This window comes from Plutella xylostella, chromosome 25 (genome assembly GCF_932276165.1).
Source record: "Plutella xylostella chromosome 25, ilPluXylo3.1, whole genome shotgun sequence".
Lineage (NCBI taxonomy): Eukaryota > Metazoa > Arthropoda > Insecta > Lepidoptera > Plutellidae > Plutella > Plutella xylostella.
In genome coordinates this window covers 3,927,985-3,953,642 of record NC_064005.1, presented here as the reverse complement: position 1 = coordinate 3,953,642, position 25,658 = coordinate 3,927,985, and the positions used below count along the sequence as shown (strand labels likewise).

Below are 25,658 nucleotides of genomic sequence, written 5' to 3'. Positions count from 1 at the left end.
GGGTCTGTGTCTAGGTTTTTTTTACAGTTATTAAGTTTGTTTCAGTTCACTTTGTTTACTTTATTCAACACATATTCTTTTTATGCCCTGTTTGCCTGTAGCCTTAAGAAATGGCTGAGTTGGATGTGGAATCTTCAGCTATATCTGTGAAAACTAGAAATCGTACCTTAGAACCAATTACTAAGGTTAAATTTCAATGCTAACTTGATAACCCCTACATCATTGACTTAACTATATATTCATTGCCCCACATGCTGAATGTAAAACCCAGATTTATGTTCTCAAATGACTTAGGTACCTCAACTTACTACCTCCCTAAACCAATTTTAAACACTTTGAAACAAAGAGATTGTTTTTTTTTCCAGGCAGGGTACATGGATGGAGCAGCTGATGGCCAGGCTTCAGTTTACCAATCTAGCTTTGATGTAGGCTATCAACAAGGTTTACACTATGGAATTAAGTTTGGATTGCATGATGCGCAGAACTGGTAAGGAATTATAGCTACTTTTATAATGTCTATTACTTTCTCATTTCATGTACTAAATACTCTTGATTGATTTCAGGCTAAAAAATTCAAATCTACCTATTGGAAATCAAGAAATGAGAAGTGTAAACTGTCAAATATGTTCAAACAGCACTGTGCCACAGCAAAACATAGTAAATCTTGTAAATGAACAAAAGGAGCAAAATGATAAATACCTAAAAGATAAAGAATGTCAATAATTTCATGAGTTTCATTTAAATACAATAAATAATAATTATTTTACATAGATCTAGGTTTCTTTTCAGGTGGAGGTTTCATGTTCTCTTGCTTGATTTCAGTTTTGATTTCGGCATGTCCTTGAGCGTTGCCATTGGTCATCTCGCTGGTGCCGGGGTCCACTGGCTCCTGCTTGATGGTCACGTTGGACACATTGCCATCAGCTGTCTTCTCATTCTTTTCTGTTGCATTTTCTGTTTTAACTGTGACTCCATTAGCCTGTAATTGTAAGGAATTTAGGTTCTGGTCTGTTTTTGCCTACTCAAAAAACAGCTGACAATCAAGTCTCAAGTAGTCAAGCAAGGATCTAAGTGAAAATGATCATACCTGATTGGTAGTTTGTAAGGTAGGCAGAGGAAACTGCCGGACCAGTTCTGCCAGCAGCATGTCCACTCTTTGTCGCTGGAACAGTGTGGATGGCTCTTCCTTGGGAGTAGTTGACACCTCTTTAGGAGCTGATTGGCCGGCAGAACTGAATGGGCTTAGACCTGAATAAAATAAAATTAATGAAAATATCAGCATAAATAAAATTACATTTCATAAAACTAAATATATTATTAGAGGTATTTATAAAGAGGCAACTAATATAAAATGATTATGTCTACATGAGTCTAGTTACTTTAAATAGTTAAAGGTACATTTTAATAATAGCTCGGTCCTGGTTCCTTTCTGGTGGTCTAGGAAGTGGTGTTTAAATATTGTATATTTGTATGAAGAATATGTGTTATCTGAGGTCTAAATGACTGAGCCAAGTTATGTTTGTTTCAGTTACTGAATATTTACTTACCAGGTTTGTTTGCTTTGAAATCCCACCAATATCCCTTGCTGGGATGATATCTGGAGTAAGACATAGTCTCTTCAAAGGAACATTGTAGATGGTGGACTGCTGATAGCTGCAAACCATAAACCACATCAATATTGATGTTAAATCTTAAGTAGGTAATGCTATGAGCTGACAACTGATAATAACAGCTATTACCATGAACATTTGAATCTCTTCCTCATACTTTTATATATATTTTGTTGACACTAATGCTAAAGACCAAGGTCTTGTAACAGTAGTTAGTACCCATAGATGTATAATACATCCATGTTAGTACCATTATCAGAGTTAGTTAAAGGTTACACAATCATTAATTAAAGCTTAAATTTAACTTTTGTATCAAGATGAATAATTTCAATTTACCAATCTTGAGTTGAGTACACTAGCCAGATCTGGAGCTTGGTACACAATACCAGCTATAATGTAGTAGTCGGCAAGTGGGATTGCATTGGTTTGACTTTGCCTGTGTTGCTTACGGATCACATAAAGAATGGGATCTTGCACATGTATAAGTGCATATTCCACACCTGTCATCATCCTGCAACAAAAAGTCAAGAGTAAAATACATTGAGAAAATCATTGAGTTGTAATGTAAGCGAGAAGTTTTATGCTTTTGCTTACTTCAGTTGATCCATGCTTAAACGCTGCATTTTAACGACTTCATTATTACAAGTTCGATCAAAGAAAGGATTAGATCTTTCTGAGAAATAGTCCATAATATTGTTAGGGTTCAACAAAGGTATTAGTGCCGAGTCGTGCCACGAAAGCCCTAGTGGGTTTTCCGAGGCAATTCCAATTCTTCCAGGCATCATTTTTGATAGTATAATATGTTGACTTCACGATACTGATAATTTTTTCACGAAAAATGTAAATAAACACAACAACGAATGCAAAACGATCAAGGAGCACGGAAATCACGGAATAGGACTAACCACAGAACAGTAAAAAGGTAAAATATTGTTCGTGTCAAGTACGTTTTTGACACAGACCACACACTTTTTTTGGTGATTAATGGGACTCACAGAGCAGAAATAAATATGTATAATAAAATATGTTAGAAATTTTGAGGTTCATTTTATTAAAAATCTGATTTGTGTTGTTTTATAGAATAGAATTGCAATTCTATTAATTAATCGTTGCTGAAGGGTATCGTTTTCAACACTCGTTTTATTTAAATCGCTTAGGATTTACAAATTATTAATACGGCGTTTGTAACCCTTTTATAAAGGTTAAGATATTTTGGTTTGCTGTTACCAGACTCTACCCTAGTTTAATCATCAAGACGTCCTCAGAAATAGATTAACCGTCGTTTCGATCATAGGTATAAGAAATAAAAGATTTCATTATGGAAAACAAAATACGATGTTATCACGATATTGTATCTCAGGCGTTTAATAATGAAAAAGTAACAACAGATACATCTCTTGATCAGGTAAATATTGTAATACCTCCTACCTATTTCATTATTATTGCAATGAATGCATATATTCAATATTTTATTAATTCAATTATTTATTTCAGATTGAAGTCGAAAATATGGTCTTAAAAATTTACAAACAATTTGAAAGAAAAGCAGCTAATGATCCTGATCTCCCCATACTTAACAAACATGTACATAGCAAATTATTGAAAACCTGGCTCATGAGCTTACCAAAGACTTATGAATGTCTGGATGCGAGCCGGCCGTGGCTTGTGTACTGGATCCTGCATGCACTGTGGCTATTGGACGACATGCCGGACGCAGAGACTCTGTCCCACACCGTGCAGTTCCTCTCTCATTGTCAACACGCAAATGGTGGCTACGGAGGAGGCCCTCTGCAGTATCCTCACCTAGGAACAACCTATGCAGCAATCAATGCTCTTTGTATTATTGGCACAGATGAAGCTTATGATTCAATAGATAGAAGTTCATTACAGAAATTCCTATGGACTGTCCGTGATGTTGATGGATCATTTGCTCTCCATAGAGGGGGAGAGCAAGATATACGCGGAGCTTACTGTGCTCTCAGTGTAGCCAAACTCACTAACACATACACGGATCTCCTGTTTGACAAAACTGCCGAGTGGGTGGTCCGATGCCAGACATATGAAGGAGGGTTTGCAGGGAGCCCTGGCATGGAAGCCCATGGGGGCTATGCCTTCTGTGGTATTGCAGCCCTAGCTCTCATGAACAAAACTCAACTCTGTGACACTGATTCATTGCTGAGATGGTGTGTAAATCGCCAGATGAGACTTGAAGGTGGCTTCCAAGGTAGAACCAATAAACTTGTAGATGGATGCTACTCCTTTTGGCAAGGGGCTGCATTCCCCATCATAAGTGCCATCTTATCTAAAGGTCAGTTGCATTATTTATATCCTACTCTTCAGTTGTTGTGTTTGCCAATGGTCAAATATTAAAACAAATGTTATATTTTGCAGATAATAAGGAGTTAATAGAGACAGTATTGTTTAATCAAGGAGCCTTACAAGAATACATAGTGACATGCTGCCAAGCTCCAGAAGGTGGGCTTATTGACAAGCCTGGAAAGTAAGTAATTCCTTATTTTAATGTGATGTGAATTTGTTTTGTTTTTTGTGATGTACATATTTTAATTGCACCTGCTTTGAACATAAATACAATTTACTATCATTTAATACTCAACAAATCAGATAACAATTTTTTAAAATAAATGTGATTAAATACATTTTTAAATTTTTCAGGCCTCGTGACATATATCACACATGTTATACTCTGAGTGGATTGTCAGTGGCTCAGCATGGCAGCGGTGTGGGAGACCCATTTATTGTTGGAGCTCCTCAAAATGAACTGAATAGGGTTCACCCTCTACACAATATAGCACCACATATGGCATACAATGCATTACACTACTTCATAAGACATCCACCCCCAGTCATAGACAAAGAAGTTAATGGATCCAACTGAAGTGTGAAATATGTAATTATGACTTTTTGCTGTAAATAAGTGTTACCCTACCCTGGAATGTGTGGGTTTGTTAATAACTCTTACCATAGACAATTTATGTAGCCTTGTACTTATGACTCTCATGTGGAGTAAGCAGAAGTGCTTTACAGCACCACATACTTTACGATAATGATACATAATATATATGTTACTCCTGGGAACTTCTGCAATGCAAGCATCTGGCCCAGATGGTGATCTAACTTGGGACAGACAGTGTACTACCCACTGCATCATGCTGTGGTTTTTAATAATTATCTCCTAAAATATAAATATAGATATATAAACATAAATATATAAACATAGAAATGGTTTCATTTCTATTTAGATGTATGTTTTATTAAATTAATGAATTGGCTATTTAAGGTTCTCAACTTTATAACTAATCAACCTTTCCTCTTTACCAAATAAATAACATCTATTTTTTAATATAAAATATGAACACAAATATTTATTGTTTTATTTTTTTACTAACATATTTATGATACCTGGTTAATTAGTGATTTAAATAAGTTAATGAATATTTAATTTCCATTGGTTTATTTCTATGTAAGTATATACAATTATACAGGACTATAATTATTTAAAACAGCCAACAATAATGCACAAAGTGCAACTTCACCTACTAGTTAATGCAGACAAATATTATGCAGTTAGATTTGATAACAGTAAAGTTATAATAAGCTGTTGCATCAACATACAAGTACAAGACCACTATACAGAAATATATTACTAAATTATGTATAAAATTAAAAACCGGTAGTGTGTTCAGGTAACTCCAATATTTGCACATAGTTAACAATTCCAGATTGTTTCAACAGTATCAACATTGAACTACTTAAATGAATAGTCATTAATATGGTGATATCCTCATTTAAATGACAATAATCAAAATTATATTAACACAAATTCTTCTGACTCAATATCCGTATCACTATCATTTATTGTAGGAGTAACCCAATTTTGCTCAGACTCATAAATAGAATATCTTATATTAGGAGGGTCCATCATGTGTTTGCGAGATCCATTGTGAATTGTAAAAATGGGATAGTCATTGGTGGTTGATACTCCCTGAGGAGTTATAAATGGCTTTATTACATTTACAAATGTTTCAAAGTCACTCTCTGTTGCTAGATAAAACCCTAAGCAACATGAAGGATCCATTTTAGTTATGGGCATTTTTCTAGGTGAGCGGCAATGAAATGTTTGCAGAGAAAAGTTTGGCTGCCACACATCAACCATCTCTTGACAGTAATGTGGATCTAAATGTATTAATCTATCGTCTTGGTACCCCACAAAGTACAAGGAATGTTTTGGTCTGCCACCAATAATGCCAATGCAAAACTCCAGTGTGAGTAATGAAGTAAGACACGGGCCATAAATGGGATTAAGTTTGTCAGTGCCTAATTTTACAGGAACTAAAAGAATGAGTGACTTCCAAGGACCAGTCGCTTTTCTGCATTGTGAGACCACATCTTGCACATAAATAGTAGAATCTTGAGCTACATACACTTCCAAACTGTCAAATTCATAGTTCTCTTTGGATGCATCTGCCATGACAGCCTTCAAGCAATGGGCAACTGAAGCAGGGCCATACCAATCTCCTGGTTTCTTTCCCAAGCTCTCTCCTAGCTGGACCATTTGATGGATGGACAAAGGACTGTTGACTGAAGATTTGTCACCAAACCATTTCACTATAGTACGGTGCAGACAGTCTTCTTGAAATTCTCTAGCATTTTGTATAGTCATGTCAGGGGCCCACCTCCAGGACCTGCCGAGGAAGTGGCAGACCAGGGCTTGGGCCAGCAGCATCTGTCCGCTGCGCAGCATGCAGCCCCAGCCACAGTCTGTAGTGAAGGTCGACCCTGACATGGTGGGGAACTCTCTTCTGTATGTCATCCAAAGTCGGCTAGTGAAGTCAGACTTAAAGCCCTCAATGCCTTCTCCATATATCTGTTCAATAGGTTGGTTAGCTGTTGCCTCAGTTCCGATTTCAGTTGATGATTCGAGTGATCCCGTCGGACTCAGCTTCCGATGGTAGCATCGACCCAGCAACCACACTGGGGATTCTTTGGAAAAACTTGTCTTCATTTTAACTGTCCATCCAAACTTCACATTATTCCACATAGACAATAACCGAGACTCAACTTTTCCTTTTAAATCTGATGCTTCATCATTGGTTTCCCGTGGAGGAGCCTTAGCAGCAGCGGGTCTATCGAGGGCCGACAAGGAGGGCATATTTTGCGTCAACCCATTTTCTGAAGACATAGTAAATGAAGACTGCGGCCGAACGTTACTGGAGCCGTTCATTACTATTTACATTCATAATAATGACACAGTAACAGACTACACAGCTTTTTCCTGTTGACTCACGTTTATGTACTCAATCATTACATTTTTCCAAAAAAATAGCATACGAAATCGAAAATACACAACACAAAACTTGTCAAAATCAGACCATTGCCATCAAAGACAAGAGAAGATATTGACAACCAAGAAAATACACAGATTAAATATGCTACCTATACCTACTTTTAATTTTTTTAAAGATTGGTTTCGTTACCGGTCTAGCTACCCGTCTACTTTTGGATTTTTGGTGATGTGCGATGTGTAATAAACTGACGAGAGAGAAGTCTAGGGTTTAGGTCTATAAGTAAATGCCTATACCTAGCAAACTCTTTATATCATACGGTCTATGTGTAGAACGTACATACAGACAACAGACTACTTTTTTGAGATTCTCCAAAAAGAAAAAAAAAGTCATAACAAATAAACCACGAGGACTGTGAGAGAATTTGGGAAAATATTTAAAATTTATGAATTAAACATTTCCATACGTCTTCGTTGAGGATATTTATTCAACCTTGCAATGGGAAAAGGTGGAAAATATTTAGGAAAAAAGAAACGAGGCCCGCAGCGGCCTACAACAAAAAGGAAAAAGAAGGAACCTAAAGATAAAGAAATTGTAAACAAAAAAGCTTTATTCAATAGGTATAAGAACAAACAGAAAGTGGAAGAGGAGATCGCCAAGAAGAAGAATCTTGACCACCGACTACAACTGCAGCAGAGACAGGTTACTCACTCTGAGAGTGAAGAGGAAGAGGAGGATGCTTTTGGTCAACTAGTGTCATGTTTTAGCAACAAAGCGTCGAGGAAGCCCGCCGTAGTGAGTGAGAGCGAGTCCGAGGAGCAGTCCGGTGACGACGACGGCAGCGACGCGGACATGGCGGCGGCGCCGGCCGCGGGTCCGCCTGCCGCCGACAGTGACGACATGCAGGCCGAGTCAGATGATGATCACGATGACGAAGATGATGACGCTAATGAGGTAATATCCCTTGTATAATATGTATAACTATATTATTCACAATCAAAATTACTGTCCACATAGGTCACAAGGCTGCACATTAATTAGTACAAGGTGTAAGTGTAGGTATTATGTTAGGTCAGGAAATCTCATTTATTTATAAAATGTTTGTCTACAGATTGAAGAAGATTCAGAATCTGATGCAAACCTGGAAGAAAATGAAGAGCCTGTAGATGATCCATTCACACAACACTATGCTCATGACCTCAGTGATGAGCTGCTGGTGTCGCTGGCCAACACCCCGGTGGCGTGCGACCAAGTCTCCAAGTCATGGCCCGTCCTAGGAAATATCTCCATCACAATACCAAAACCAGTTTCAACTCTTTCAAAAAAAGTGAAACCCAAAATGTCTATATTAGAAGAAAAAGTTTTTGCAGCTCCAGGCACTGTACCTCATATTATAAACCACATCGATTTTAACAAGTTACACATTAAACCACAAATACAGAATAGTTTAGTTTCTGCCAACAAATTAAACTTAATAAAAAAAGATTTAGAACTAACAGAAATGTTAACACCACTGCAAAAGGAACTGTTTTCTGTAATGAATAATTACCAAGACTTGTACTATCCTGAGAGGAGTTTCACGAATGCTGATGAGATCCGGTTCACCTACTGTTTACATGTTGCCAACCACATGCTGAAGACTAGAACTAAGATTCTACACCATAATGCAAAGTTGGCCAAGAAGCCAGATACAACTGAAGAATACAGAGACCAAGGACTTGTGAGGCCTAAGGTGAGAAACCTATAATATTTAATGTTGAAGTGCCATCAATATTTTCTTTTTATTATCTAGAGTTGTATATTGTCTGCATTCAAACTTGTGTAATGTGTATGCTATATCTACAAAGATATCAGTATATAACTAAAAGCTTTTATTTTGCTGTACAAAAAACACTCCATAACTTAAATTAACAATAAAACCTTTGACTAATTCCAGGTATTAATAGTGGTTCCCTTCAAAGATGCAGCCTACAGGGTGGTGAACACATTGATGGACATACTGATGCTGAAAGAGGCCGGACAAGTTGTCAATAAAAACAGATTTGAAGAAGACTTCACAGGGGGTGAAATTGTCATGCCAAGGAAGAATCCTAAGCCTGAGGACTATGAGTTATTATTCAGTGGCAACTCAGATGATACTGTCAGACTGGGAATGACTTTAACAAAGAAAACTTTAAAGGTTTATAGCACTTGATAACACATAGCAGTTACTAAAAGAATGATCAATAAATATGTATAGTGAACCAGGTGTATATTGCTTAGGCATTCTTAATTAATTTGTTCTATTGTAGTTGCATACCTATCATCATCACGATCCATCACGTCCCCACTGCAAGGCACTGGTCTGCTTTCAATGAAGGAAGGGTACCTAGCTGACTGGAAATGGAATCATCCTTGAAACAAACTGTCTTTCAAATACTTCATAATTTCAAATAGATCTATTTTATATTATCTATCATCAATTTTATACCATTCCTGTTTAAATATCTTTCTAAGCACTTCATTAACAGCAAACATACCAAACTAATAAAATTCTTGTTTCAGTTATACACAGACTTCTACTCATCAGACATAATAGTGGCATCTCCCCTCGGGCTGCGCATGATAGTGGGCGCGGAGGGCGAGGAGGACCGCGACTACGACTTCCTGGCGTCCATCGAGCTGCTGGTGCTGGACCAGGCCGACGTGTTCCTCATGCAGAACTGGGACCATCTGCTGCACGTGATGGACCACCTGCACTTGCAGCCGCAGAAGACTCACGGCACAGACTTCTCGAGGGTCCGCTCGTGGGCGGTGAATGGATGGGCGAAGTATTACAGGTGAGTTGTATTTTTGTTACAATACTTTATTAAATAAGGCAGTAATAGTTACAAATAATTATGTACAATTAAAATTCGTGAAAAATTATGATTAATTACACGGCCCATTCCTGTACTATTCCAAAAGATAGGTAATTATAATCCAACGTCACCAACGTGTACAGTGGGCTGCAAAGAAACCCGACCCCTTTTCAGTAGCAATATCAGGGTCGGTTTCTTTGTCAGGCACTGTACAAGGTACCATCTAGATCTAGAATCATGCATTTACAATACAATCCTCTTACTATACTCATTTTGCTCCCCTATTCCAGACAAACCCTGCTATTCTCGTCGGTGGACCTGCCCGAGATCAAGGCGGTGATGAACCGCAAGTGCCAGAACTACCGCGGGCGCGCGCTGGCGGCGGCGGCGGCGGCGGCGGCGGCGGGCGGGCGCGGCGCCATCCGCCAGGTGCTGCTGCAGGTGCCGCAGGTCTTCCACAGGTAAAAAACTTTTTTTTTTAAATAGCCTACTTGTTTTTACACTGCTGGGCAAAAGCATCTGAACCCGCTAACTTATTTACTATATTAAGTCTCGTATGTCACTTATGATGAATGGATTGCGGAGTCATTAGTAACTCTGACTGGTATAAAGTCCCGGGGAACACCTCTAGGGCAAAATATTTGTTTTCAGGTCTTGAGTGTTGAATGTTTGTATTGTGTGATATGTACAACTCGCTTTTTTAGCGTACAGACGATGGGAAGAACCATCCGGTCTAGTATGAGACCCATAGCTAAGGTATTTTACAAGTTCATTGTATGTATGCTCTAAAAACAGAATTAACCCTTTTAAATGCAGACTGATCTTAAATATTATCACCACATTTTGAACACTACTCCATGGACCTAACGTGAAACACCATTACTCACCTCTATACCATTGACTTAACTTTGAATCATCATTACTCACCCCCAGATTCAACGCATCATCTCCCCTAGACGCAGTCGAAGCCCGCTTCCAGTACTTCGTCAAGTCGGTCCTGCCGGCGGCCCGCGACGCGCTCATGGGCCACACGCTGCTGTATGTGCCCAGCTACTTCGACTACGTGCGCCTGCGCAACCATTTCAAGAAGGAGGATGTCAGTTTTGTGCAGATCTGCGAGTATTCTAAGGTTGGTTTGCAATGCCTTATTTCTATGAGTACTGGTAAATACGGCAAGAGAATAAATTAGTATATCGTGTTAGTTATAACACAATATAGGTACTAATTTATTCTCTTTGTGATACATACTTATACTATTCTTGCCTTCACTGGTTACCTCCTTGTATATATTTAAATGATCAGTGACTTCCACTATAAACCGCAACATTTCTTAAATGTTATATAATAAGTGAGAGTAAAGAGGCATATAGACAAAGCAACGATAAGAATATAGATCAGCTGTCCGATACCAAGGGTCTACATAGTTTGGGGTTGGATAAGATGTCCTGTGTATAATATATCCCCACATATTATTACTATAGACAGGATCAGTCCGTTTGCCATTTGACATACTTGTTTATATTCGAAGCCTATATTAATTTCATGTATTTATTCCCCCAGGACGGCAAGATAGCCCGCGCGCGCGACATGTTCTTCCACTCGGAAGCCCACTTCCTGCTGTACTCGGAGCGAGCTCACTTCTACCGGCGCCTGCGCGTGAAGGGAGTCCGCCATGTGGTCTTCTACCAGCCGCCCACCTACCCGCACTTCTACTCCGAGATATGCAACCTTATGCAGGTATGGTTTGTATATTTATTGTTTTGTTACATAATACTATTATCAAGCGTGTAACATGTATTATAGTTAAGTGAGGCAGCAGCATGAATTAGGGATACATCTTCAGTCTCTCGATATCACACTTTATTATAAGTATCTTTACAAGTATCGATAATAATTCTGTTGATTACTAACACACGGCATACTTGACAAATTCACTAAAATTCAAGTCCGTAAAGTTGCAACATACACAGATATAGCGTGCTTCTGTTACCAATGAAAACTCGAACCCACCTGCCACCAACCGGAAACCTTAACCCATAAGGCCGGCTCCATACGTTGGTCCCAACGCTCGTACCAACGTTGGACTGCAAATTGGGTGAGGCGTACATACGTTGGCTAATAAACTAGTTCTGTCCTGGCAGGGCCAACGTGAAGATGTCCAATATGTTAAATGAAATAAAAGACAATACAATACAGAAATGTTAATTGCTCTGACCACTTTTACAATACTTATTCTGTTGAATGCTGCGCTATGCATCAGCTATTTAATTTTTATTTTTATGTTCCTTTCGAGTTGTGTCCCATATTGGTTGTTGATATTAAATTTATATTTAGTATGTAACTATGTATTTGTGTACATATATCAGCTGTCTGACACCCATAACACAGGTTCTGCCTAGCTAGGGGTCGGAGGGCCGTGTGTGAGATGTCCCCACATATTTATTTATATTATTGGATGTGCTTTCAATAAATTCTAAAACTTTTTCATGATTTCGTGGATGAGAAAGCCATTTTCGCTCAACGTCCGCACTCGTTGCGTGTTGCAACAGCACTGAGCAAAGCGCCAACGTGTGGGCGTGATCGCGAGCGTTGGCGCAGATTCCTTTGATAAAACCGACACGAGACGGCCAACTACCAACACTCGCCCCAACGTTGGGGCCAATGCAGTTTTCTAGATCCATACGTTGGACGAGTAGCGTTGGGACCTGCGTTGGGGCCAACGTATGGAGCCGGCGTAAAACCAGCACTACGCAATCTCTCTCCCAAAATTACCATAAACAATAACCTCTACCCGTTTCAGGAGTCGAACCAAAACAAGTATGGCGGCAGTGAGTTCAACATGAGTGTGACAGTGTTATACTGCAAGTACGACCTGCAGCGGCTAGCGGGGGTGCTGGGAGCCCCGCGCGCCGCCGCCGCCGCCGCCGCAGAGAAACAACTGCACATGTACATGACCGGGGACTAGTTGTGAAGCTTGTATGTACTGTTTGTTGATATTATATGAAAATTTATTTCGACACTTTTCACACTTTTATTGTGCCCTTGAATCCTTTTTGCAGTGGACTGATAATGTGTGACAGGCAGTGTGGATTTATCTCTTTCTATGTCGTGTGATGTTGAATACTCACTATGCATTTGACAAAAGTAACAGGACAAAATGAAACACTCAGTGAACGTAAATAATATATGCATTTTATTGATACGAGTAAAAATCGCTCTACAAATTAGGATGTCATCTAATCTACGGACATTGTATACTATTGATATGGATCAGTACGCGGGCCCACGCTGTAGGTCGGTCTATTTCCAAATTATTATAATAAATAAATTGTGTATATCGCCAGACTAAAAGTCCAACTGCAACTTTGTAGCCACATAACCATTACAGTTTTAATTATGTAAAGCAAATATAATCGGTCCGAAAATAAAAAAAACACATTATTAGTTCTAATAGCCACCAGTTAAAATACATAGCTTTTAAATGACCAAAAAGATAAAAGGTAATTCTAAAACTGGGCGGTATTTTAATTATTGTGATAATGTCGACTTCAATTCCTTTGAGTATGTGTGGAGGGTCTTCTAAGTTACATGTCCAGCTAACCCCTGATATGGTGACTAGTTGTTCCATTCGTACAGTAAACTATGTACTTTCCTAACCGTTATATGTAGTATCGAGTAATGAGATCACTAACAATAATAAAATTAATAAGTAGAACAGTATAACACCGATACTACAAAACATCTAGTATACAAGTCATTTCTAGATAAAACTTAACATTACATAAGTACCATTCTCACTTATTCTTACACAATTAGGCAACTAGGAAATAATATTTTAAAATGCACAATTAATAAATCATGCTTATATAAAATTTTACTAACGTAGTATTATTATAATATAATAGTAAATTGGTGTCATGGTATTTAGTATATTTTGTAAATAGTCTATCGTGGAGTGAAGCCGCATGGCTGGCCCAACGAAGCGTATGTTTGAATCAAACATGTCTGAAACTATTGCTGATCCATCACGTCACATTTTACAAATAGCGTGTTATATTACATCGTCGTGTTTGCAGATATCGATTTCAAATGGTCGACAAAATGCCTTTACAATGTATATTTCCATTAATGTCGTAGGTATTACCTATAATACATGTAGGTACACTTACAGTCTTCTTACATCCAATTACTTACTTATCACGATTTAATCCCTTTTCGGGGTGGACGTCGAACGCGAAACGTTACGCAAATGTTATAATTACTTAGCCGTCTACCGATATCAATCCATTAATGCAAAGATACGCTTCATTCGCCTAAACTCTAGTAACTTTTGCACTGGTTAGTGGTGGCGAGGAAGCTTAGCTTAGCTAAGAGGCATTTGCGAGTCTCAAATTGTGTTGTGACGTTCCATTATCCAAGCCGGCACCAGTGCAAAAACACTCAAAGATAGTAAGGCATGAAGCTAACAGTAGTCGCTACTGTGCACAAATTATAACTTAAACAATAAGTTATGGAATACCCTTGGAGCGTTGGAGGAAGAACCACCTGTATTGGCCGAGCACATAGTTGTACGTTTAAAAATTTAACAAAAGTTTAACCTACATGTTGTAACATTTCATTTCCACTACATTGCATACCATAAACTGAAAACCCCTTGGTGTTTATACAGTTTATGCAGAGTTGAAATCTTAAGTGAAATGAAAAGTTACATCAGCATAGTTTACACTGAGCTTAAACATTTAAAGCGGCGGTGGTGTACAACTTGTTCGTGTGGTTGGACAGCGCGGAGGTGTTCGTGTGTCATGTGGCTTGGCCTGGTGTGTCGGGGGGCGCGAGGGACGTGTGGTTGGCGTCGTAGTCCTCGCCGCTCGCGAGCGCGGGGTCGATGCTCGGCGGCTCCTCGCTCGGCGCATCCTCGGTCGATGTCGCGTTCTCGAACGGCTCCAGACTCGCGGAGTCGTTCATTGAGATATTGCTTCCTCCTAGAACAGATTTAATATAGTGTGGTGAGGGAGAGTGACTTGAAATTTCAATCGCTATCTCTCTGCATCGGAAACGACTTGCATACACAAATACACATCGACAGTTAAGTAATCGTTGATGCAAAACGAAATTTGTGTTAAATAATCGGTAGTTTAACATTATTCAGTTCTCGTGCCGCTTGCAAGATTAAAATATCTAATGTAAATATTTAAAATATTTTGAGCTTCCGAAAAATTCGCTATGCCAATGAATCACTTCGGTAAAAATATACCTATTGAATATCTAATGAAAACATTTTTATTGCGTCTGTTAACAGGAGTGTTGGTAATATAAACAAAGAATAGCCGAGAAAAACACCGTTTGAACCAGGTCTATTGTATGTTGCTTTATGGCGCGTGGCTCTCTGAAGCGTTCAGTTATTTCAGGCATTATGGCGCAGACGAGATTTACGTCTTATAAACATAATCGGACAGATCGTTCAGAAATGTTCAGTCGGACGGAAGGTATATTTAGAAGGTGAAGTTGAGCGATGGCTTGAATGTTCAATGAGCTCCCGATTATGAATTGTATGATGAAATCCATCAGAGTTCGGGCGTCTTGTGCCGGGGGTACTAGGGAGTTTAGACTACCTGCAGTTTTCTACTGCACTGCAGCTATATTGTAAACTTTTCTATTGTCATACCCGTCTAATTAAATATTAGAACTGGCAAGTAAGTAGGTATGTCTTTTGTTACACAGCTTTTTATTGACATGATGATGATTAGGATTACAATAGTTGACACTAATATAGGATTTGATTCTTCTCTAGTCTCTTGTCAGCCAAACCAGGATTTGTCGCCGTGGTTACAGGATAGACAGTAGATGAGAGTCTCTAACTGATTTTCACTAGGGGTGTACAGTACAAAAAGGTTTAAATGTAAAATGTGTAGAAATGAATCCCACCAAACACATAACGATCGGTAGGTACTACTAAAGGTAATCTATACATAGAAAAATAAAGAGGATCGCCCAACTCGCTATTTCTAATAAATTTTGTTCTAAAACTTTTTTAAATTCGCAATCTTTCCCTACAGAAAAGAAAAGTGACCAACAAACTTTTTAGGTCACGTAAAAAACTTTTTTTTCATGAATTTATAATTATTGACGAACCATAGTTAAAACAATAATGATCAGGGTGTAACACAAGTGTCTACCTTTCGGCGTAACATAATTGAAACACATTGTTCTTACGGGTAGGTATCGCTGATTTAGCAAAATTATTTTTACACATATTACGTCTGCCCGAAGAACAATAATCTAAAAAAAATTGAACTTCGAACGTAGTCTACGAAATTAGAATAAAATTCTTTTAAACAGCGATGATATTATGGATGAGAACTTCAATTACCGGTGTTAATTGAAGTAGTAGGTAATGCTAATTATCTTAATGTACTGATTAGTTGATATGAAAGCTCGTTCAGTCTCGTTTAATCATTTATTGCTGTTTGGTCGTAGATAGGTAGGTAAATAAGTATCCACACTGAAGCCCATTGCATTGCATTAACATTTGCATTCTATTATGAATTGATGAATTTTTTTATATCGTAGCCCCATTTAAATGCAATCGTATCCAAATCTCTACCATGAAGACAAGCATTGCTGACCTACATCGGACTCGCGGTAACCTGGTTTCTTGCCCTTCTACCCGCACTGCCCACTACCATAAGTGCAATGTTTGTGCCTGCAGAATTAGATCATTATGAAGGTGTACCCATATGCTAAATGGAATGATAAACAACAATATTCTGTCTTTAACAATAGCGTTTCTAAAACCACGATAGGAAACTGAAAAGGAATAAGAACTGATATAGTTTGAAAAGTATACATCGTCGGCACCACACGCCACTGCACTGTGACTGTGACCTGGTTTCGTAAATCAAAAGTAGGTCTTCGCTCTAACAAAGTCAATAAAATTCCCTTCTCATTTGAATGCATGGAAATGTTCCTATAGTAGATACACCTACCTAGGTATATGTGAGATTTTCGTTTATGAGCGATTATTATCTAAACGTTCTTATTATCTAGCAGCATATAATTATGTACAAGGAGGGAATAATGCACATAGGAAACACACTGGGAACACAGATCTATCTACACATAAATTGAATTGAATATACTTTATTGACAGAAATTTGTGAGTACTAGCTAGGATAGCGACACCACAACTAATATCACACAAAAAGTATAAAGAGAAGTTGATAACATGTTATACATAAAATATGTATGTGTTTGACCTCATCTCGGAAATGCTTCAATTATTAGGATGCAGTCCGTTATGCATGAATTTTAATTTTGGTCTCAAAAGTCTAGCAATCTGAATGTTTTTGTTTAGTCTAACAATAAGAGGTGCAACTTGGTTATTGAGAGCTAGCTGATGCCGGCCCTGCAGCCGGTGCCTCATCGTGAGCATGTGGAGTAGAGTTAGAGAAGTGAGTGAAGCAGGGAAGCGCGTCAGTCGTGTGACCTACCAGTGTAGGGCATTAAGCATGTGGGCAAAGGTGTGGTGCTGGTTTGCTTCTCTACAGTGTGAGCCACCTTGCGTTGCGCGTACGGCGCGTCCTTGGGCTCCCAGAAGAAGACGTAGTAGAGCGAGAGCATGATGGCGGCCAGCGACACGCAGAACACGTACACGAGCACGGTGAGCACGCGCACGGACTTGTTGTCGCCCTTGCGCTCGTACAGCGAGTCCAGCACGTGGTGCGTGGCGGGCGCGGGCAGCGAGCGCACCGAGCCGCCCGAGCGCCACGACATGGCCCCCTGCTGCCGCCGCGCTCACTGCGCCGCGCCGCCCGCCGAGCCCACCATTCTTTATATTGTTTATCCCTCCATATCGCGCCTCGCTTCTATTCCCGACTCGTCACGATCGCGCCTCGCCTGTCATGCTCGGGGATTAACGCAGATTGCACCGTTTAGCGACTCGCCGCTTTTATCAGACACTGATTGTACGACTTCGGTTGATCAAACAGAAATAATAAAGGTTTGTTCGTGCGGTTGTTGACAGGCCGCGTTTGGGTGTCGGGTTGTTATTTGCGCGGGGCTCGGATTAACAAAGTTAATTTGGCGTTGTGTGGAGGACAGTAAGTGGGCCGCAGCCGGGCGGCGCGCGCCACCCCCGCCCCGCGCCCCGCCCGCCCGCGCGGGTCGATACGGTGACACCCTGGAGATGCACTTCCTCAACTTGTCAGATGCTTCCAGACAACTTGTTGGAGACTCGTTCAAGGTTGCATAACTCGTCTCCACCACGAGGGAGAGGGGAGGGGGATGACTTCAGTATTAAACCTTCATTCCAAAATCCAAACACGTACCGGGCGTTAGAATAGAAGCATTGATCGCGCACCCCTTGCTCCTTAGAAGATTTAACCCATTCACAATGTCTCTCTTTAGGTAACTAGCTACCACTAATTCATACACTCAAAGAAAAACAAGACCATTGATTGGTCTCTCGGTAATGGCGGCAATAACACTGAAAGTTTTTTATTTCAGATATAAAATTTTATCGTAAATTTTCTCAAAGACAGCTTCCGCTTGACCGTCGTATTCATCGTCATGAAATTAAATGTATGTAAATGTAATGCTAATGCACCTACCTATATGCAGTACTTACCTACTGATTAGCCAAGGGGAGCTATATTAAGTTCCTAGAGGTACGTAGAAAATTATATTCAGACTATATCATGAATACATTATCTGTTAAACGAGAGAGAGAGAGAGACGAGACTCCATAAACACCACAAATTGACTCTGATATTTGCATAAAGATGAAAACTATCTATCTATAGCTTATGCATAGAGTGGCAGCAGCATAATTAACTGCACCGATGGCGCCTAGAGCCCTCTATTAGATGGCGGCGGTGGCGTGTCATGCCGAGATCGCCGAGCGTGGTTGATGACTCGACCGGACGTCGAGTGCTCGCAGCCGGAGCGCCGGTCGGTCGTTACTGTTTTACGAGCCACTACGACCAGTCTCTGGTTTGGCTCATTTCAGTGGCATACCTATCTTAAGAGCCATGTACTTAAATAATATTGAAAAAGTATTCTAAAATTCGAGACCAAATTTATACTTCATAGCGTCAACTCAATCGAGGAAAATATGATAGGAATAAATGCGAACTTGTATGGCGCCGGCTGAGGCAGTGCAGCGTACTCCCCTCGCACCATACAAAATTGCGTTTACTTTTCATTGCTCGAACAGTGTAAACTGTAAAACACTCCGCATAAAATTTCAGTAATCCACCTCTGGCACTCCGGTAGTCAACCGCGTGCCAACTCTGTATCTGCATTAATCCGTTGCATTAAGACCTCTTGTTGCCACATGCCACATGCCCAAAGTCAGCATCCGATTTCCCTTGGCCTTCCCCATCACTAATGAGCATTTTTCATGCAGGTAGGTACCTTAATGCCATGTTTTTTTTTCAGGTGGGATTTTTTCCGGTGTTTGATATCCTAGTAACTACCTATCGATCGGCTACGGGTTGAGGATAGCAATGGAATTGCTCCAATAAGTAGAAATGGATTAGGTACCTACTGAAGTTTACACGAGCGACACACACACAGAAAGAATATTATTAAAGTTTGCGGTTCGACACAACACAATTGGGTTAGTCGACCACTAATCGCATTAGAGAAGCCATCCTCGCCGAATTTACAACAACTTCACCAATGTTAAGCAAATTTACCATAAGTACCTATACATACCTCGAAATTTGTGAAAACTTATAAACAGCGAGTACTTGCATAATGCGCTTAGATCGGATACGGTACAAATGTAGTAATCCTCTTAGGAAGCTGGCGGTTTCTTCTTCACCGAGGCCTTCCTTAGCTTATAATGCTCATAATATTGAGATTTTTTAAATTTACCTAGAACTTTTTTGTCACTAGATCTGTAAGTCTTTAAAAAAATATTTGTAGATCAATGGGGCCAATGACGAATCGTCATTGAATGGGTCAGATTCGCAGATTGATGTATTTCCGAATTTTCACAAAGCTTATTACCTTTTTGAAAATATCAAACATGAACAGTGAGACAAGTGAGTAAATAAATAATGCACTTCTTCAGGCACTAATAGGCAATTCATATCGCAACTAATCCGATTGAGTTCTAAGTCGTTGCTTACCTAACGCCTGTAGCTGGCGCGGGCGGGAATAGGTACCTATTGATCTTCGATACTTTGTTTAGATTTAATGAAATATTTATTCCTCATCTGTGTGTAGCATATGCTACCTATCTGTTGTAAAGTGTTAAAATAAATATTAAAATATTACGCCTCTAAATCGGTGACCGCCGCGCCACTGCAACACTGATTAAATATTTAAAAAAAAAAAACACTTACACCTTGTACTAATGTACTTCCTTGCGGGGTAGGCAGAGGTGCATTGCTGCACCCACTTTTCGCCAGTGTTGTGTTAGTCCCAAACTCCCAATGTAATGGGGGCGGGCTTATTGCCATTTTACAGGCACATCCAAGACCCAAGAACAAATTTCTGTGTTTAAACAAATATCTGCCCCAGCCGGGAATCGAACCCGGGACCTTCGGCTCAGTAACCACTACGCCATTCGGTCGTCAAAATGAAATATTATAAGTGGGTCATTCTACCAAACATCGATTTTTATGTTCGCGTGAAATAACTCTTAAAATATAATACCTAGACGTTAATAATGTACTATCACAATCAAGCCGGGATCGTGTTCTATGTGTTCTCCATAAAATATAATGAAAATTTTCATTATTTATTGAAAAAACCATATCGACACTATGTGATTTGTCACGTCGTGTCGATTGTTCGCGAGCGTGGTAGCACGGTTTGAGCAGCTATAAAAAAATATTGTGTAGAGATAGGATTATATTTCACATAATAAAATAAATTACAATACTTTTACTTATTCATAGTTAAATATTATATTTTTCCAACAATTAATTAAAAAAATACAGACCATTCTACAACCGTTATAAAAAAATAGTCACAAATGTCGACGTTCATAAATCACGATTTTATGAAGGTAAATATTTTACTCTGTGAACATATTTTTTTATTAATGGCAACTCTAAACCACACCTGTCATTGCCAAGTCTAAAATTTTCGTGGGGAATGAATAGTTTTTTTGTAATTCAAAATTCAATATACGTTCTACACCTGTGTCAAAGTTGACCTGTCACAAATGAGGAGGCTATAAAAAATAAATGGATCATTCAATTACAATTTTTGTTACTTGACTTAGTGAGTATGAGAGTACTTAGCACATTTTTAAAACATGCACAAGTTTAACATCATATTGAGGCTGATATGGCGTATTTTGTCGATGTTCTCACTAATGTCGATGTCACGCGTGATGAAAAATTGTTCGACAATTGTGATTTTGTTCGACACGAGGTGACAGATGCTTCTAGGACTTTGGTCAAATATCTATTAACTGTGTATTTTTTTTTCTATTGCTTATTGCATTCACTAATATAATTGTTTACCGAGATAAATATGTCAAAAAAGTTAACAGATGTATCAAACATGCGATGCAGGCGTTATTATATGTCTTGTCGACACTTGTGATTTTATTTGATCGACACAAGTGACTGTAGCTTGTAGTGTGTTGTGAAATTTCTGTTAATTATACTATATAATGTACCGATCTTTTTACCTAGGTTTAGGGTTTTTACCAAAATAGGGGTAAAGACGAAGTTAAAGCACAAGAAATACACGGTTTAAGTAATAAATATTAAAAATGAGTAATTTAATGCTAGAATAAGAAATTTGACAAAAACAATACAGTAATTATGGAAAATACTTTAAAAAAATAAAGTTTTAAAAAAAAAGGAGGCACCAGGATTAATGCAGATTATTTTAGACCATTAAAGGTTTACGATTATCAAATCAAACTTATTACAAAATGTGCTAAGGAAAAGACAAGGATGAAAAAAGCGATTCTGAGATTATTGATCTAAATAAAAATAAAATATTTGGAATAATAGTCCCAAATAATGTATTATTTTCATTTAATATGATTCCGATGACCTTGATTCATATTTATTTTGTGGTCACCTAATAAAACCTAAATTTCCACCATCAAAAAATTTCGACATTTGTGAAGACACTTTTGTCGAAATTTTTAATATATTTTTTAAACTTTTTTCAAAATATAATTTCAATAGACAAAAACATATTATGGTTTATATGTGATGAGAATAATATTATAGAGTAAAGTTGAGAACCTTAAATGATTATTTTATGATAAAAAACATGGATTGTATCACCCATGTCGACTTCATAGTCACTCGTGTCTATTTAATAAAACAAAAAGTTCATATTTTTTCCTAAAATAATTCTACTATATCTCTGATTTTTTTATTTAAAGTTCCCATCATTATGTAAAAGTTAAAAATCTACTTCAATATGCGTAAAAGTTGATTTTGTTTTTATTTATTTTTTTAATCCGTACGGTAGAATTACCCAAGTAAACAAGTATTCATGATTTATACATAGGTACTTAATATGTAGTTATGTAACTAATGCAGGTATATCGGACTGACAATTTACAATTAGCATAAAAATATTTTTACGTGTTATTGCAGTAGTTACCTGTCTAGGTACCGACTGTAAAAACCTATCGCAGCCTTTTGGCACTTCTCCCAAAAACACAGTCACTTAAAAATCCCTGCATAAGCAAGCACTTAGTTTTTACTTTTAGAAATGTGCTACTAAAGGCGACATCAGACGGTTCATATTTCGTTCATTTCTGTCTTTCATTCGACATCTTTCATTCGAAATGATACGTGTGAACACAAAATGAAACAAGAGTGCCAAATGAATTAATCAATGAACCGATCCAACAATGTTTGATTTTGGCAGTAGAGCTATTCGGACAATTTACTATTACTACTACTACTACTACCGTTTTTTTTTAAACTAAGTAGTTACTTACTGCTTAATTACTACTTAATCACGTTTTTTTGTCTTTGCATTTATGTATTTGTAATCAACCCTTCGTTGAATATAATATTATTATTCTGTGCCATCGTCTGCTGCGTCATGCATCGTTTAATTCATTTAAATCTACGACTACAAATATTGCACCCGTCATTTAGATGGGTGCACTATATGTACCTATATAGTCATTTAAGAGTGATTAATGATCCAACAATCCTTTAAAATTTAAATATACTAAGTACTTGTATTTCTTATAATTAAAATGGTAAAACAAAAGCACTTGGCGAATGAAACCACTATCACTCTACGTAGGTACGGTGGCCTGCGCCTAAAAGTATACAGGCGGAGTTTTTAAAATAGCGATCCCTGATGATGAAGGGACCAGCTACATCTGTTATAAATCCGGGGACGTGTTGTGTGTTATGTGTGAAGCAGTGGTGTTTATGTGGATGTGCTTGAGCAGCATTTGAGCTTGAGATCGCTATTTTAAAAACTCCGCCTGTATACTTTTAGGCGCAGGCCACCGTACCTAAGTACTTATATATTTTGTCCCTTCATAAATTGCACCTTACCCTATCCGGAGTTGATCAATTATTAGATAGATAAAACAATTTAGGTACTTATCTTGTCTTTTCATTATTACGATTAATGAATATTTATAAAAACTTGGTCTATTTACGTACTTATTAACAAATATTTAGGATTGGATCGCTATGGAGGTATTTTAAAATATTTCATTTTTCGCAATGTAGCATACAGCATACACGATATTGCAAAAGTGATATGGTGTACACTAGTCCGAAAGAAGATGACACGGTCAGTAAGAAATTTAATTATAAGTACCTAATTCTGTGTTTTTTTGTGATTTGAAAAGTCGTTTTTTATATTATTTTATCTATAAAAACTTTGTCTGTCTGTCACATGATTTTTACTTGTATCTCCATAATAAATAGCTACTTATTCTTGTATCAACTAAATGGAACCCGATAATTATGGGTAATAACTTCATAAAGTAATAGTAAACCTAAGTACCTATGTCGTTATATTCAATAATGAAATGGGCTAGCTAGTTAGTGGTAGCGGCTCACACATTGACCGATTCTGCACTTGACCGGCTTTTGTTATTTCTCCTCAATTAATTAATTGAACGCTTCATTAAACCGAAAAGGTTTTACAGTCGTGGCTTATGTCCATTTATAAATTAATTAAAGTGAATGAAAAGGTATGTAATTCGTATGTTTCATCATTGTAATTATGCTTCCTTTACTTATGGAACCAGTCGTAATGACTTAATAATCTCTAGCTACGAATCTGAAGTGTTGTCATAAATGTTGGTGATGGTCAGTTATCAGCTCACCTGCATGCGTGTGGTGGTGCAGGCGGTCCAGCGCGGGGCCGGGCCCAGGGCCGCCGGGGTCGCGGCGCGCGCTGGGCCCCAGCTCCGTCTCGTTGAGCGGCGGCAGCTCCGGCGACTTCCACACACAGATGTAGTAGAAGGACAGCAGGATGGCGGCCATAGACACGGACAGCAGGTAGGCCAGCACGGTGAGCACGCGCACGGCCGTGCTGGAGCTCTTGGCGTACTCGTCGCGCGGCAGCGGCGCCTCCTCGGAGACGCTCTCCTCGTCGGCGGGCCCGCACACTGACATCCTGCCCGCTCCGGCCGCGCGCTACATCTCCCACCGCCGCCCGCCACCGCCGACTGTCCGCGCAACCACACAGCTCCCGCTAAACCGATCAACTACGTCATCGGCTTACGCGTGTTACCACTTGTAATCACATCAAAATTTACAGTCAAAGACGCGATGGATCGCGCACTCACAACTCTCACGTTTGGCGGAAGTCGCCACTGAAATAGATATGGATCACGTGCATTCGCCGCCTCGACCGGTATTTTAAGTTATTGACTTTGGAAATGGGGCAGTGAAGTTGACCAAAATAGAGGCTAATATTGAATGAGGCATATTTATTGCATTAACTGGGTGGTTTATTTATCACCAAGCCCGAACCGCTAAATTATATTAAAACGGTCTATACTTTTTCCTGTAGTTATTTGCCTAAGTGCATTACTAAATACTTAAGTATCTATGTAAGTAGGTAGTTACCTACTTAATTAGGTACTTAAGTACTTATATTTATCGTAAGGTATACCTACCTAGGTAGGTACAGTACCTACCCAGTATGATTTCGGGATCAAATTCCAATGTTAGTACCTAAGTATAAAGACCGAAAGGTCCAATGTTCGATGTACAACCAAAAACGTACCGCGTACAATTATACCTATTTATGTTGACAAGATAACCATGTATTTGATACCGGTCCAGTAGTTTCGAAATCAATTCAATTAAACCAAATTTATCCTCTTTATAACATTAGTGTACCTACATCTATAGATACATAGATGTACCTATTATTCCAAGCGCTGCTATCGTAACCACGGTTTGCAGAGAATTAAGCGTAACTGTGTACTTACTAATGATACATATATGGCAGCTGTGCACTCTTCTCAGGCTCAATTTACAGCCATTTTTGATCATTTTTAATCCCAGTAATTTTTGTGTCCCATTTAATTTAAGTAAAGTTGTTTAGAAAGAGCCCCTGAGTCACCCTGTTTCCAATCCTTTTACGGACACCCTGTTTAGATTTCTGTGTTAGCTACATACTTACAATCTTTTAAAACCTCTACCAACATACGATAGTTATAGATAGCTATAGGTAACGCGTGAGTACCACGATTGTCTATTGTTTTTGAAGTACCTACATCGCGGCCCGCCCACTTGGGAGAGGAAGGTCGTCCATTAGGGATAATTGGATCAGTTCCGAGGGTATGTGGGTAGACACAGGCCCTTGTCGCATCGCAATCAATCAAACTCCAGTAGATAGGTAGGTAGGTGATCTGTACTATAGCTATTATTGGCACTAATATAATAGTAAGTATCTATGTAATATGTAAAGGCACTCATGAT

At 38.7% G+C, this 25,658-nt stretch overlaps 6 protein-coding genes across 7 annotated transcripts; 3 read left to right on the top strand and 3 right to left on the bottom strand.

Annotated features, from left to right (window-relative positions):
- Positions 1 to 76: 76 nt before the first annotated feature.
- On the top strand, positions 77 to 724 carry LOC105382374. Its single transcript, XM_011552244.3, has 3 exons — positions 77 to 185; positions 366 to 487; positions 564 to 724. Exons 1-3 carry the CDS (start codon positions 111 to 113, stop codon positions 721 to 723), a joined length of 357 nt encoding a protein of 118 aa, XP_011550546.3. The 5' UTR covers positions 77 to 110; the 3' UTR covers position 724.
- Positions 720 to 2,518, bottom strand: LOC105382373 (mediator of RNA polymerase II transcription subunit 6). The gene is made up of 5 exons (XM_011552243.3): positions 2,205 to 2,518; positions 1,947 to 2,121; positions 1,548 to 1,653; positions 1,088 to 1,248; positions 720 to 979 (listed from the first exon to the last, which is right to left on the bottom strand). Exons 1-5 carry the CDS (start codon positions 2,393 to 2,395, stop codon positions 764 to 766), a joined length of 849 nt encoding a protein of 282 aa, XP_011550545.2. The 5' UTR covers positions 2,396 to 2,518; the 3' UTR covers positions 720 to 763.
- A 150-nt stretch (positions 2,519 to 2,668) lies between these two features.
- Positions 2,669 to 4,815, top strand: LOC105382376 (protein farnesyltransferase subunit beta). The gene is made up of 4 exons (XM_011552250.3): positions 2,669 to 3,015; positions 3,105 to 3,918; positions 4,002 to 4,110; positions 4,284 to 4,815. The coding sequence occupies exons 1-4, from the start codon at positions 2,929 to 2,931 to the stop codon at positions 4,504 to 4,506; spliced, it is 1,233 nt and encodes a 410-aa protein (XP_011550552.2). The 5' UTR covers positions 2,669 to 2,928; the 3' UTR covers positions 4,507 to 4,815.
- A 244-nt stretch (positions 4,816 to 5,059) lies between these two features.
- Positions 5,060 to 7,033, bottom strand: LOC105382377 (cysteine protease ATG4D). The gene has a single exon (XM_011552251.3). The coding sequence runs from the start codon at positions 6,850 to 6,852 to the stop codon at positions 5,437 to 5,439; it is 1,416 nt and encodes a 471-aa protein (XP_011550553.3). The 5' UTR covers positions 6,853 to 7,033; the 3' UTR covers positions 5,060 to 5,436.
- Positions 7,034 to 7,280: 247 nt separating this feature from the next.
- LOC105382415 (U3 small nucleolar RNA-associated protein 25 homolog) lies at positions 7,281 to 12,772 on the top strand. The gene is made up of 8 exons (XM_048630100.1): positions 7,281 to 7,867; positions 8,025 to 8,645; positions 8,850 to 9,092; positions 9,458 to 9,732; positions 10,044 to 10,214; positions 10,687 to 10,882; positions 11,314 to 11,490; positions 12,554 to 12,772. The coding sequence occupies exons 1-8, from the start codon at positions 7,412 to 7,414 to the stop codon at positions 12,716 to 12,718; spliced, it is 2,304 nt and encodes a 767-aa protein (XP_048486057.1). The 5' UTR covers positions 7,281 to 7,411; the 3' UTR covers positions 12,719 to 12,772.
- Positions 12,773 to 12,923: 151 nt separating this feature from the next.
- Positions 12,924 to 24,446, bottom strand: LOC105382379 (putative transmembrane protein INAFM2). 2 transcript variants are annotated; one of them, XM_048630237.1, is made up of 2 exons: positions 24,050 to 24,446; positions 12,924 to 14,735 (listed from the first exon to the last, which is right to left on the bottom strand). In XM_048630237.1, exons 1-2 carry the CDS (start codon positions 24,339 to 24,341, stop codon positions 14,554 to 14,556), a joined length of 474 nt encoding a protein of 157 aa, XP_048486194.1. In that variant the 5' UTR covers positions 24,342 to 24,446; the 3' UTR covers positions 12,924 to 14,553. The 2 variants fall into 2 exon arrangements, with proteins under 2 accessions (XP_048486194.1, XP_037963461.1); XM_038107533.2 differs by lacking the exon at positions 24,050 to 24,446 and adding an exon at positions 17,244 to 17,891.
- Positions 24,447 to 25,658: the final 1,212 nt, after the last annotated feature.